A 14229-nucleotide genomic window follows, 5' to 3' on the forward strand; every position below is an offset into this window, starting at 1 on the left:
TCACAACTGCTTTGAAGTCTAACTGGACCTGTCCTTTCTAGTCTTGACTGCTTCAAGTGACAAAATGACAGTGTCAGCTACTTCACCTAGGAGACACTAAAGTGGTGTTGAGAATGGGGAAATCTGACTTAGGAATTTAAAATCCAGAGGGCTCCGGCATTCACTGTAGTTACTTTGAGCAGTAACCACTGAAGACACAGCAAAGCAGTTCTGAACTTCCACAGAAATGCGTGAACAGCTTCCCTAACGTGCTGTGTGTTTCCTTACAGATGGTTCCACCAAGGCCCCAACCCCTACACCGGTACACAGGACTGGCTTTACTCTGGCAACTACTGGGACAGAAACTACTTTAACTTGCCTGATATTTATTAAAACGCAATAAGAAGCCTGTGGCTGAGACACAAATAAGTCTTAATCTGTTTTAATGTTTTCCCTCGTTTTACTTACCTCCTGAAAAAAACTGACATGTTATCCAACAGAATATATTATACGTCTCCACAGTAAAGCTGGTGGTACATGACCTGCAGTCCCTGAGGTAGGGAGTACTTTTTGTGGCTGATGGTGGGTCCCGTGCGGACAAAGCCAGTACGTCGTCATGGTGTAGAGCTGCCCCGTTTGCTGAATACACCTATATTAGGTTGTGGTGTATGAGGACTAGAACACCCTCGGCTGTTCTGTGAATACTTTCTTTCGTAGCTAAAGTCGGCACAAGTAAAACTGGTTTTATTTATTGTGACATGGGAATGTTTAAAAGCACACAAAGTAATTGCAATAGTCTGTTCTTAAAGCAAAGAAGGGTGTGTCACTCTTGTAAAGATGTAATTTTTCATAAAGTGACTTTTCTTTTACTAAAGCAACTCCCTTGAATCCTGAGCTCTGGCCAGATTCCAGAAGCGTGCCCATTTCTGGAGCATTCACGCAGTTGTTTAAGCTGGTAACATTAATCAGAGGTATTTATTCAATGTTTTGTGCAGTGTGTTTTGAATTTTGCTCTCCTGTTTTGCTACCAACCTTATGGTTTATGGAATTAAGAGCCATTTAAACACCTACAGATCTGATTCGAACTGCACACTAGTAACAGGTTTAAAAAGAATCTGTTTAATGCACTAGAAGTTCTGGTGCCCAGCACCACTGCAAAAAGGCAAGAACTGATCCAGCCCAGGACCCAGCGGGACACGGTGGTGGGGGACAGGAACTGTGTCTGTACTGTGCAAATTCCCTGGGAGGAAGTCTTGTGCATTTCAGAGGTAGTAAGGCACCTCGGTGAGGCCTCCTGTGCACAGCTGCTTTACCCCTTTTCAGTGGGGTGCATTCAATCTTAGAATGTAAGTTTATATTGAACTGTGTACAGAGCTTCTAGAGGGCAAGCTGCTCTTTGTACAATATTTTAACTGCTGTCTGGAGGTTAGTGTTAATCAAATAATTTAATTGCTACTAAATAAAGGCTTCAAAACTTCTTGCATATGGTCTAGAGTGTTGTCTAACAGCGCTGGGCATTTCAGAGCAGGCCTACTGCAAAAGCTGCTGCAGTGGAGTGGGTAGTGGGCTCCAGTGCCCTCTTTTCTGCTTATGGGAGCTGGGGATGGCTGGGGAATGCAGTCCCTTCTTCCTGAACTGCAATGAGGCTGCGGAGCCTCCTGCCTGGAAGCTGGACCAGCAAAACTGTACTGAAGGCAATGAGATACTTTCTATATTTACTGTGCACTACTACAATTACCCAGGCAGCGCAGTGATGCAGTGACGTTTGCATAGATAAGGGGAAATGCCTTCTCTTGGCAGCCTTTCATGTGAGTATAACCCCAGCAGTACAAGCTACAACTACACTTTCTGTTTTCTTTTTTACACTACACACTGAACTAACTTAAGCTGTATATAATTTCTGTGTAGTTTGAGCTTATGCGTACACCGTTAGCACAGTGAAGGAGCTGGAGCCCTCAGCAACACAACAGCTGTAGCCGATGTCTCTGGTCATATTGCAATACTGCATTTTCATAGTGCATGCTGGAAGTTACACTGGGTATGTCGTGCTGGGCTAGAGAAGTATAAAATGCACAGGATGCAATTCATTTTTATAAAGCAGTTTTTAATATGTTAAATTCCATTCCTTACGAACGTATCCTGAAGGCCAGCCAGCGTCGCTTCTCAACCTGTTTAAAAAACCAGCATGAACTCAGTACAAGGTGTATATATACCGAGAACTACAATTTAATTATGTCACCAAAATGAACTCTAAAGTTAAATAGTATTTTGCAACACTGTCATGCTACACTTGCGGTTTGATTTTTTTTTAAAAAGGTTTGAGCTGTATGTAAATATCAGATTAAACCTTGGTTACTGTAGGCTAAAACCAGAGCAAGAGCAGTAGTACTAACTGCAAAGTAACAAGCTGGGCAAGGCCTTGGGTCTGTTATGCATGACAAGTAGCCTTAAACCTGACTGTATTTAAAGATGGGTTGAATCACACTTGTCAGTAGCAAAAGCCAAACCCCTGCATCTCCCCTGTAACCCTCTGCATGGGCGTTTATACCTGCACACGTGTCGCCAGCTGGTCAGCCTTGCTTGGCAGACATCACCATATCCAGAGGGATGGCAACCGAGATAAAGTCTGGCACACAGGGCCTGTCTGTTTCCTCATCAGCTGGCCTGGCTACGGGGACTGGGACTACCGTGAGTCTCCTGGCACCTGCCCCTTGCTGTGTGAAGACAGCGTGGCTAGGAAGAGACTGCCAGTCCTGCCTGGTCTGAATGGTAGAGCCCACTAAAATGAAAGGTGGAGTGTCTCCCCTCTTGTTCTCTTCTCGCATCGCGTAAATTGGAGCAGACACTTGTGGCAGCTGACCGGGGGATGGTGGCTTTTGACCTTGCCTCAAGTCAGTTAGGCAATAGAGGGTCCACACATTAGAACATGGTGGTGGCTGTCCGGCTTCCCTTGATGCCATGGCTACAAAGACAAAAACGTAAGAGGGCTGGTGTCAGGAGCAGTGAATTCCAGTCACAGTCTAAGTCCTTACGTTCAAGACAAACATACCTACGCTTTGTAAAAGCAAGCATGGTGGAGAAGAGAGCTGGGATAGCAGGTGCAGTTTGCAACACGGCTGACAGACACCTGCAGCCTGGGGAAGTGGAACTGCTCATGGTCAGAGGCTCTCCTGAGTGAGCATTTAAGAACTCAGCCATTTGACCAGCACTTCTGAAACTAAGGCTTGCCAAACTCTCCCAAAACCATGTCTTAAGAGGCAACATTGTTAATTTAGAGATCTGCTCAAATTCAGCTCTCCTCTACACCATGCTTTGCTGAGACCTCACAACTGTATTACTTCTCCTAGCACCTGGGATAAGGCTTGGACAGATTCTGCAGAACCTGGGAGACCTGGGGCAGGGAAGCTCCACCATGGAGGGTTTTTCCAGCTGGGCGAGGGATGAGCCAGGCACTTATCACCACATGGAAGAGATGGTGATGAGGGCTTCACCAAGAAACAGAGCACCAGCTCTCTTCATGTTTGCAGAACTGATGGCCAGTGCTCAGCCCACCCAGCGCAGCTGCAGAAACTCACCAGTTTCACCAAGACAGCACAGGCAACCACCACCATTTGTTTTAAATGGAAAACCTCATACATCAATGCTGGAATGTGAGATCTTTGAAGAAGAGGAGCTCTTACCAGTCACATCTTCAGCCACAGGCCTCTCCTACCTGCTTCAGCAAGTATGGCTTGTTTTGAGCAAGACCGTTTGGGATCAAGGGCTACCTTCCCTTTGCTCTCATCGGCATTTATCCACAGGAAAGCAGCAGTCCTGCCCAGAGCTAGCCACACTTCTTGGAACAGATCGCAGAGATCTAACATGCGCTGTGGCCAAGCAGTGCTGGTACAGTAGCTTCTGAAAAGTCACTGCCACTCCGCTGCGCTGATGTAGGTGGTTTTCCATTCAATAACCACCGATGAAGTTAATAGGGCTGGCCGCTGAAACAGGAACATGACACAAGGACCTTTCTTACCTGACATGACATAAACTTGCTCAGCTGACTCCATGTGTGCTGCGGATTCCACTCCCTCAGGCTGGCACACTGCAGCAGCAGCAGGTGGACCTAAGGTCTTGGCACATGAGACCTGGCCTACATCGATCTTTAACAGATAAGCTGTTTGTTCTATAAAGGGAATGATTATTTTCTCTGGGAACTGCTCTGTGAAAGGTGGAACCTCTGCATCCACCGTCGGCTTATCCCAACCCTCAGCAGTTGAGACAGGCTCAGCTGCGCTGCCGGAAGGTGCAACCTGCAACTGCCCTTGGGAAGAAAGTGATGGTTGTGGTGGTGGTGGTGGAGGAAAAGGGTCTTCCTGCAAAAGGGATGATGAAACTTGTTCTACATCATTTGCTGAGACATCAGCCTGGCTGTCTGAGGGCCCTGGTTCTCCAGCCACGGGGGAGTAACACTGCACTCCTGGTTGTGACCTAACAGCCTCGACAGAAGCCCCAGCTGCCAAGGCAGCAGCAGCATCTTCTTCAGCATCGTCTACTAGTGTAAACGAAGTCTCTGAGGCTTGAGAGTCTTCATTAAGAGTCTGCACGCTGGTTGCCACATCCCTCACAGAATAAGCAGAATCCGTATTACCTAGAATATGGGTAGCGAGCTGCTCGGGATCGGCAGGCACATAGGCAAGTTCAGGGCCCTCAGGGGCTGAAGCTCCATCAGGTCCAGTGGAGGGTTTGTTTTCTGCAACAGAGCCGACAGCTGACGGGCACTGAATTACTTTGGAGCTATACTCGATAGCGATGTCTTCAAGAAGTTGATCTTCCTCTGTATCAGTAGAAACTTCCTTCTTCTGGGGCTCACTAGAAATTGAAATGTCTCTGTGGTCCGATGCCTTCCTTTCTAGTTCCCCAGTTGGATTTTCTGCAAAGTAAAAAGTACATCATGGCAATAGATTAGCAAATGTTTCCATTTAAACAAAGAGTGATTTCCGTGTCAACCCAATTAGATGTTGTACTGCATAATTATGAGGCTTCCTAGGCTGCAGAGAAGTGTAATTTTTTTTTTTTGGGGGGAGGGGGGGGTTGCTTGGCTATCAGTAAGAGGAAAGAAATTTCAGAAGGCAGTAGCACAACTTCAGAAGCGAGGAATCCTTAACTGTATTCCTGATCCTACAGCGATGGCTACATTCTCATCTACTGTCCACAAACACCACTTAAAAAAAAAAAAAAAAAAAGGAAAAAAAAATAGATTTTTAATGTTAAGCATATTAAATAAGCCAGTTAGAAGGCTACAGTTCACCTTTGCAATGCCTGAGAACACTTTGGATCCACACAAATTATTTTAGATGCACAGACAGTGACATTTGAATTTCCTGAAGAATCTTGATTGCTTGACTTAACACATACCGAAATGAGGAAGCTAAGCCATGAATAGATTTTAGATACAGAGTGAAAAACAGCTGAGCGATTAACTATCTAGGGAGGAACACATGAGAGTACTCATGGGATCAAAAGAGTGTTCCACCGCCTGGTTCATAAACCCCTCAACACTGATTAACAACATGAGCAAGATCTGTTGGCTGTCATGTTCAGTGAGCATTAGCCAATGTGTAAGACTGGTACAGTTGCAGATGGAGCACAGAGTAGAAAAGTCAGTGACTCTTTGACGTGTCATCACAGCTTAGCATTGAGCTGTTTCCTGAAGTCATGACTGGATGAGGTCAGAAATGAAATGGCTCAAAGAATGACTGAGAAATCCTCTCTCAAAACATTATTCTGCTGTCCCCAAGCCAACACCTATTCTTGGTATCAGAGTGCTACAGAAAAGACAGGCTCCCCTGCAGATACAGAAGCTAACTAGCTACCTGCTAGCACGCAAACAGGCCCAAAACTATGCTCACAACATAGAGGGAAACTCCAGAGTAAACCTTGCTTGAGCTTGTTACAGAATTCCTCTGATCATCCCTTGCATTACACTAGGGATGTTAGATGACTACATGGTAGGGAGCAGGCAACAGGGGAAGAGAGGGGCTAAGCGCTCTATAAGGGATGAAGGGCAAGGCTGGCTTGTATGAACAGAATGGCTTGGGTGGAAGGGACCTCAAGGATCGCCTCGTTCCAGCTGCCTGCCATGGGCAGGGACACCTCCCACCAGACCAGGTTGACCCAAGACCCCATCCAGCCTGGCCTTGAACACCTCCAGGGATGGGGCATCCACAGCTTCTCTGGGCAGCCTGTGCCAGTGCTTCACCACCCTTTGAGCGAAGAGTATTGGAGTGTGGTGATTATGTTGGGGTCAGTGTACAGTCACATAAGCGAATCACTGACAGGTATTCAGACAAAATGTGACATTATGCAAAAACAGCTGTGTGATACAATTAATGCAACATTTGCAAATGCACCAAAATTCAGCTTTCATTGATATTTTAAGTCACACTGCAATCTCCACCAGACATTTTTACAAGAAAACTGCTTCTGAAGTCAGTGGTTCTAAGTTTTTTTTTGGGTGACATCCTAAGCTAGGCACAAGATAATAGCACTTTCTGTTCATAGCTGAGACATCTCATCACTGCTGTAATTTCCTCGGTGCATAACTCTCAATCTATAGACCAAGACTGTCTCCAGTGCTGGCTAGTTGCAGGGTTACTCAGAAGCTAGCTAAGGTGGACTCTCAGCAATGGTGATAACGAACTCTATCCCCTGATTTCTGCTAATACAGTTAGCAAAACTAATGCCATTTTAGAAGGCAAACAACCATTACATGTAAGCAAGCTGGTCATGTATCAACCCAACCCTTCTCCCCATCATCCCCAGCCTTGAAGGTCCTGGGTACCAGGCAGACATCTTCCCTCCTCACCTATCTTCAAGGCCCTGGACACTGGGCCAACTTTCCCCTCCCTGCCAGCATCGTGATGGTCCCATCACCAAACAGGGAAGCATAACAGCACACAGAGCACTGCCTAGAAAATCATGCAGCTGCAAGTCCTAAGTAGGGCTTGGACCAGAACTGCTGCTGGACAGCAAAACCAATGAACCCCCCCGGTGGTGAGGAATGCTCCCACTACTGACTGTTTCCTCCAAGGACTGAGCGAGTGACTCGTACTCCTTTATATGCATTTTGAGCCTCGATTATCATTGTTGCATTGCATACTATGTATTAAGATTTGACCCAATCTGCAGAGGCTCCAGGTGCTCAGAACAAGCAGTAAGTAACCATAAGCCATGTTACTTATAAAATTCTGTGCTACAGTGATTCCAATTAGAAAAATCCAATGCTAGGCTAATTACAACATTCTGTGAATTAATAAAGCTTTAATCACAGCTACAACTTAGAAGCATTCTCATTCTGCCCAGGATCCCTAAAGAGCCTGTCTGTCCCATAGCCCCAAGTGATGGGATATTTGAACACGCTGGTATTTTTGGTAAGCAGACAACAGAGACCCAACCCAGTAGGATGGATACCAACAGGCTGCAGGCTAGAAAATGCACCCATCATCGCTCCCACACAACCCTCCAGGTGGCACCATCTACTCCAGCCCTTACAGCCAAACCCAGGGAGCAGCTGAGAATGCCCAGCACTTCCCAAAGGAATCAGCAACATGCAGAATTATTATTATTATTATTATTATTATTATTATCATTATTATTATTATTATTATTATTATTATTATTTTATAAACAAACAGTATCTATTTGCAAATAATAGGTACAATTTGTAAAGTCGCTATCCGCTTAGCATGTGATAAATCCTACTTCAATATCTTAAAATGCCCCAAAGTACCCTAGCTGTCTCCTATGCTTGAGCACAAAGCAGAGCACCCCAGGGGACTAGCTCTTCCCACACTACATGGAAGTGCTTTCTAAAGATGTCCACCTCTTCAACAGCACAGAGCCTGTGTGCCTCTTTCACAGGGCTGCATACAGATAGGATGTAGCCCGCAGTAAGTGAAAACTGCTTGCATCTGTTTATGTTGGAACATGGTCTCAAAATATTTCAAAAAGAATAAGCAACAATCATCTTACCGTACTTGAAATCAAAATTTTTCACCACTTCCTCTAAGTCCAAATTTAGATTGTCTGAAAATAGAAGCACAAATTAAACTGTAGTTAATGCCCGAACAGCTCGTCCTTTTCAGATAAGGATTGGTAGGAACAAACCTCTATGAAAGGCAATGAAGTCTTGGAAATAGAGAGCTACAAACTCTGCAGTGTCTACTGGTTTGTGTTTTATGACTGCTGTGGTCACACCCTCAAGTAAGGTGTGAAGGCTCTCTGGAACAGATAGGTCGGTCATCTTCTTCCGTTGGAAGGTGCCTTACAGGTTCTCATCTGCAACAAGGAGATGGGTAAGTTGAGCATCTTCTACCCCATCCCAGTGTGTCCAACGTGACTGTAGTGCCTCATCTCGTGCCACACCACCAACAGCCCCTCTCCAACACCTCCCAAACGTTCCTTAAATGTAACGGGGGCAGTTACCATGTGCAGCATCCAGATCATTCACCCCCCACTGCATGGCCCTTTGGGCAGCACAGTCTGACCCTACAGCGAGGAAACCATCATGGTCATTTAAAACTGTGCCAACACACATCCCCTTAGGGCAGGCCAAACCCAAACGCCCCCGTCATGAGACACAGGAGGCATCTACGTCTCAGCCTGGGACATTCGCAGGACATGCCCCGCTCCCTGCGCCCCCAGCCCCGGTACTTGCTTGCTCAAGGGCCCCCTCCTGTCGCAGCCTCCCCACCGAGGCCGGGGTTCCCTGGGCGGAGCCTTCCTGGGGCCGTGACATCACAGTTCTCCTGCACCATGGCCCTCACGTCACCGGCAGATCCCGTGGATCCCCACGCCGGTCAGTTCTGACCCTTTTCCATCGATGACGAGGAATCATCACCCACCTACCTGCTGCCGGGCATCTGCGACGCTGCAACAACCTGGGGGGGTTTCCAGGGGCACAGGTGATCTAAGATTGAAGCGTCCTTGCTGCTGAAGTGTGTAGGTGATCTACAATGGCTTCCTTTAATAATAAGTAACACATATTCATAAGAGTTTACTCAAAATTAACAGAGTATTGAACCACTTTCGAGTTCTTTCACTGGAAACTATGTTAGTGTTAAACACCACGAAATGCTTCTTCCGTAAAAGAATCCTTAGAAAACAATTTCTCACGAAGAAAAATCCCACATACAATACCTCATCGCTTCTGGAGAGTGACAATACAGGCCATGATGTTAAAAAATAAATAAAATCAAAGTTAAATATCAATATGCTAAGACTTACAAAATTAGGAAGAATAGCTTTTGTATAATATAATGTCACGGAATAGGACATACTTTGAGAATGCATGTGAGAACTACAAAATGTATTACTTATGGAGTCAGAATAATCTGAAGTTTAGATTTCAGTATGGAGAGCATATGGAAGCAAGAGGACTTCATAAGCACACTAAACGTACCTGTGTGCAGAATGTCATGTGAACATCTCAATGAATGCAGATCAAAAGACACCTTATAAATATCCTTCTTTGGAAAACTTTCAAAATTCTAGGCCTGTGAAACTGCACATCAAAAGCTTTGAAGATGTTTAGATACAGATATCATAAAACAGAAAGTAATTAGAGGTCACTGAACAGAAGCGTAACTGTCCGTAAATATTTAGAAAGCTTCAGCCACTAACAACGTCTGTCTGAAACTTAAGAAGAGCACAACACAGGAGCTTATAGGAAAAAAATTTCTCTGGGAACTAATCCACTGCACTGGAACTTGAATGCCAGTTTTGGAAGCCACCTAGACTAAATCCATGATGAGAACTGTAGCAGCTGCTCTGCTAAAACACATCGCCCTTTGGCCCATAACTGCAGGGCCTGTCAGCCTAAGAGCAGTCTGCTTAACTGAAGATAATGACCTTGTCCTGCCGTCTTCTGCCCCATCTGCATAAGTAATAGCTTCCATACAAGGTTAAAATCTTACAAGAGACAGAGACTAGTTACCAGACAGAAGTTCAGTGACTCAAGGTCCCACAGAACACTTGTTTCTGAGAAAAAAAAAAAAAAAACAAAACAAAAAACTACAGTTCGATTATTAACTCTTCATTAAAGACAGTCTACAAAAGATAAATGTTTTTTTTTTTTTTTTTTTTTTTTTAACTTGGAATTTCTTTCCGCTAAATGGGTAGAACAGGACTTGCATTTTTCACACGCACCACCTGCATATTTATACTTCCCAGAAACCCTAGTCTTCCTCTGATGGCCCAGCCTCGTCTTCATGCTTAGTCTTAGCAGGAGTTTCTCTGCATTCTAAACAATCTGACTCTCTAAACCATTTTTTCACCGTACCTACAGGGGCAACTTGCACTGCTACAGTTCATTTCTCTGACCCAGTCTCTGGGCTTGCCACAGGGTTGTCATTCATCTCCAGAGAAATCACAGCATTAACAGTTCCATGTCAAATTAAATGTTCCTATACTATAAGCAAAGACGAATACATCATATTGGTTTTACTTCTCAAACCCTGGCTCGCTGTGCTTTATAGTGTTATTCCATCAAAACCAAGAGATGGGAAAACAGTTAGGTTTAACTACTAGACAGCAGTCCCATAAGTATGAAAGACCACTTCCTTATTCTCCTTGCCTAAGGATTGTATAAATCCATCCTAGAACTTATTTTTAAAGCCTGGCAAATTTAAGGATACTCAAGGAAGAAAAAAATTGATTTGGATTAAGTTTGTCAAAGAGCTTTGAATTCATGCAGTTTGGTAGGACTAAGCTCCAAAAAGCAAACTATTACTCCATTTTTTAATATCTTCTTTTGTGGAGACATACTACTGTTCAGTGCTCATTAATATTTTTTCAGCTGTTGATGACTTTATGCTTCTCAAGGATATGCTAATTTGTTATCAGGGTCCTTTAGAAGAGTCTATGTTGTACTTAATCGCTACCAGCTTATATAGGGGGATCTGCTTTTGCTGAAAGATGACAAAAAAAAATCGTGTACTTGCCCAGCTGTTGATGCTTAAGAAGAATATTTTCACCTGCTCATCTGTGCCCTGCTAAAGCCATGGACATTAGTCAGTTCTTTGCATGCAAATTAGCTGAGCCACAATTTTTGTCTCCCCGTCTTTACACATTCCCAAAGGAGCTACAATTTATAGGTGTAGTGAGGACATACGGACAATAAAATGGTTATTCACTGGCGTGCTCATCCTGCAGCTGGCAAATTCAAACATAGAAAATGTGTAGCAGCTGATAATTCTTATAGAACGGATGTCTTTTCATAGTGAATCTAGCAAAAATAGAAAAAAAAAATAAAAATTTTCATCTGCTTCTATGTGTACATTTGATGCTCCAGTGGACATATTAAATAGCAATTCTCTATGAAGATTCCTTGAGAAATGAAAATCTTGACTCTGGAAAAAATACATGATAATAGAATAGAGAAAACTCCATTAACTCCTTTTTCCTCATTCAAAAGCTAATTTGTTATAGAAGTAATTCCCCAGCTGCACCCAAATTGAACACATTCTTCATTTTCCTTCCTGGCTTTATCTGGACATTAAGGTAGAACTTTGCTCCATGCAAAGTTTTGGTTTTTGTTTTTCTGGTATGGAACAGCAGCAGCAGTGATGTGGTGGAGGAAACAGCAGATGATGGGAGGCTCTTGGCTCCTGCACTGGATATGCTCTCCACCAGTCAGAACTACAGCCTGGGGCTTTTTAACACTATGGTGTCTCTCCCTGTCTCTGGGCATAATATGGCTCAAAAGAAAGTGAGGGCCTCTGACCAGGTATGCTACTCCTACCTGTCTGACTTTTTACAACCTAAGCACTAAAATAAAATGCCTATTTTGAGATAGGCAGTGTGTAAAATCTGTGTCTGTGTGAGGAAAATTATCTGTCATCTGGATTTTAAAATTATTTTTTTAGACATTGAGGGCAGTAGGCATGAACAGTTAGTCTGTATCCCTAATGTTAAATCATGCCTCTAAATCATGGTGGTATGAGAAGCACTGCCACCAGAAATGTTCCCTGATCAGTCGTGAGCCATGCCAGGGAATTGATTGGGAAAAATGGTTGATGCGCATGGACATGTACATGGACGTGTTGGGGAACATTCACACTGAGGAAAAAAAAAAAGAGGTTACTGGTGGAACTATTTGGCCTGCCAAAACAAATCAGTGAACCAGCAGGCAATATTCAAAACAAGGCAGAAAAATATGATGCTTCATTCTGCCAAAGTCCAAACAGTTAATTCTGAATCCATTTTTCAAAATCTTGGCCAGGAGCTTGGCTTTTTTGATTCTTTATACTGCCCGGCAGTATCACAGGTCCTGGGAACAAGTTTAAAGTAATTCTGTGCTTGTCAGTAGTGAGCTATTCATTCCAGGAGAATTCCTGGCTGCCTGGTGCTATCCAGATTGAGTTGAAGGTGTTAAGAGTTTCTCAGGGGAAAAAAATAAAAGAAAAAAGGCTCTTCTGTAAAGCACCCTCTGTGTTAGTGCCACCATGGTTATACCAGGAAGTGCTTGAACTCTCTTTCCTCATCCTGTAGAAAGTGCTACCTGTAGAGAGAGCAACATACAGGTTGCCAGACTCGTTGCTGTACTGCCTAGGTTGACTGATTTATCTCCTAGGACACTGAGGCAGGTCCTCTGAGAAAGCACTAATGCTCCAAATCTACTATTTTGGCTCTTTAATGTTATTTAAGCTTTCATAATTAACAAAAACCTCGCCCCTCTGCCTTGAAAATTGTATCCTTTCCTCCTAAAAAAAAAAAAAATACTTTAAAGATGAATTGAGTAGGTGCTCTTTATTACATTCATTATCTCTAAACAAACAAAAGAGGAAACAAAAATTGAGGACAGGTTACATCATGGGACACAGGAGACAGAAGTACTCCTAGACCACGTTAGTGCAGCTGGCAGTTTAGGCATGTAAGTCCATCACCAACCATACTGCTCTATGTGCACCTGTGATGAGAACAAGGGCATGTTGAAAATAACGTATACTATACAGACTATGCCTAAAGACCGTGTAAAAAAGGTTGCAATTGTCTAGGCTCCAGCAGCTAGGAATGAAAGTGCTCTTGAATATGTGGTAAACTGAGGAGGAACAGTCAGCTTCTATCTTTAGCATAGACCTAGAGTTGATCAAAATGGTGAAAAGTAACCTGGACCTAGCTATGGAGTGGCTTGCTACAGAAATTAAGCTTATGTCTACCTGGCTGGAGGCAGATAGCCACAGGCAGACAACAGAAGCAATTGGAGTCAGGAAGCACTGAAAAATTTCCATTGGCAAGGAATCATTGACATTTCAACCACAAAAGAGGTAATCCCATAACTTCAGAAATGCTCTTGGAAACAGGCCATAAGCTGCTTATGCAGAAGCAAAGTGTGAAACATTGGGGCTTGTGCTTGTTATTTGTGTTGCACTGAACTCAAAGTTAGCATGAAGTGTTAAGAATTTTTGTTTTCCAAGTAAAGTAGCAGTAAGTCTTTGTAATTCAGCTTGCATAAAGACAAAGATAAGATAAGAAATCTTTCAGGAACCAGAATCTAGGCAGTAAATAACAGGAAATGTGCGTGTGTATATATATATGTATGTATATAGAAAAGCAGCATGGTTTCCCTCCTTGTTTATGTTCTCATTTTACTTTTGCAGAAATTACATCTTCCATCTTCTCCATCTTCATTTATTTCACCTTGTAAAAGACCTTTTAGTAGATGTCCTTTCAAGGTCCACTCACTGAAAGTCAGACTCTATGTGATAATTTATCTTCTTAGTCCTGTTTGCTCCTAGTCTTTTCCATTCCTGTCTACCTATACATTTATTTTCCACAGAATAAATCCCTGTTTTTTTTTTTTTTTTTTTCAGCAGCTCTGAGGTTGGGTTTCTTGATTTAAAAAAAAAAAAAAGGGGGGGGGGGGAGAGAGAATTTTTTTCTCTTCTGTTGGAAAATAAGCAGTGTCTTAGCCTAGAAGTACACAAGCATGTTCTTCATGCTTTGTTACGATTTGAACAGCATATGTTTGCTGACAGTGCTCCTCATGCTAGGCATGTTTTTAGTAGCCTGAACATGGTGACAAACACATCGTGGCTATGTGAGATGAAGGCTAAGCAGCAGCCCCAAGGCTAGAGCTGGCCAGGCCCCAGAACAGATGATTGGCTTTGCCTCTGGAGAGGGAACAAAACAATTTTCTTCACCAAGTGCCAGATGTTGATGATTCACAGACTTAAAAATCTTTGGCATATTTCATTTAAATACTTCAAT

At 43.5% G+C, this 14229-nt stretch overlaps 1 protein-coding gene across 3 annotated transcripts in view; it reads left to right on the forward strand.

Annotated features, from left to right (window-relative positions):
- Nucleotides 1-1462, forward strand: part of OSBPL1A (oxysterol binding protein like 1A) — a 77624-nt gene extending 76162 nt beyond the window's left edge. For all 3 annotated transcript variants that reach the window (XM_032181271.1, XM_032181273.1, XM_032181272.1), the window contains one exon: nucleotides 270-1462. In XM_032181271.1, the coding sequence (XP_032037162.1) occupies nucleotides 270-372 (103 nt within the window). In that variant the 3' untranslated portion in view covers nucleotides 373-1462. The remainder of the gene's footprint in view (nucleotides 1-269) is intronic.
- Nucleotides 1463-14229: the final 12767 nt, after the last annotated feature.

Source organism: Aythya fuligula, chromosome 2 (genome assembly GCF_009819795.1).
Source record: "Aythya fuligula isolate bAytFul2 chromosome 2, bAytFul2.pri, whole genome shotgun sequence".
NCBI classification, from domain to species: domain Eukaryota; kingdom Metazoa; phylum Chordata; class Aves; order Anseriformes; family Anatidae; genus Aythya; species Aythya fuligula.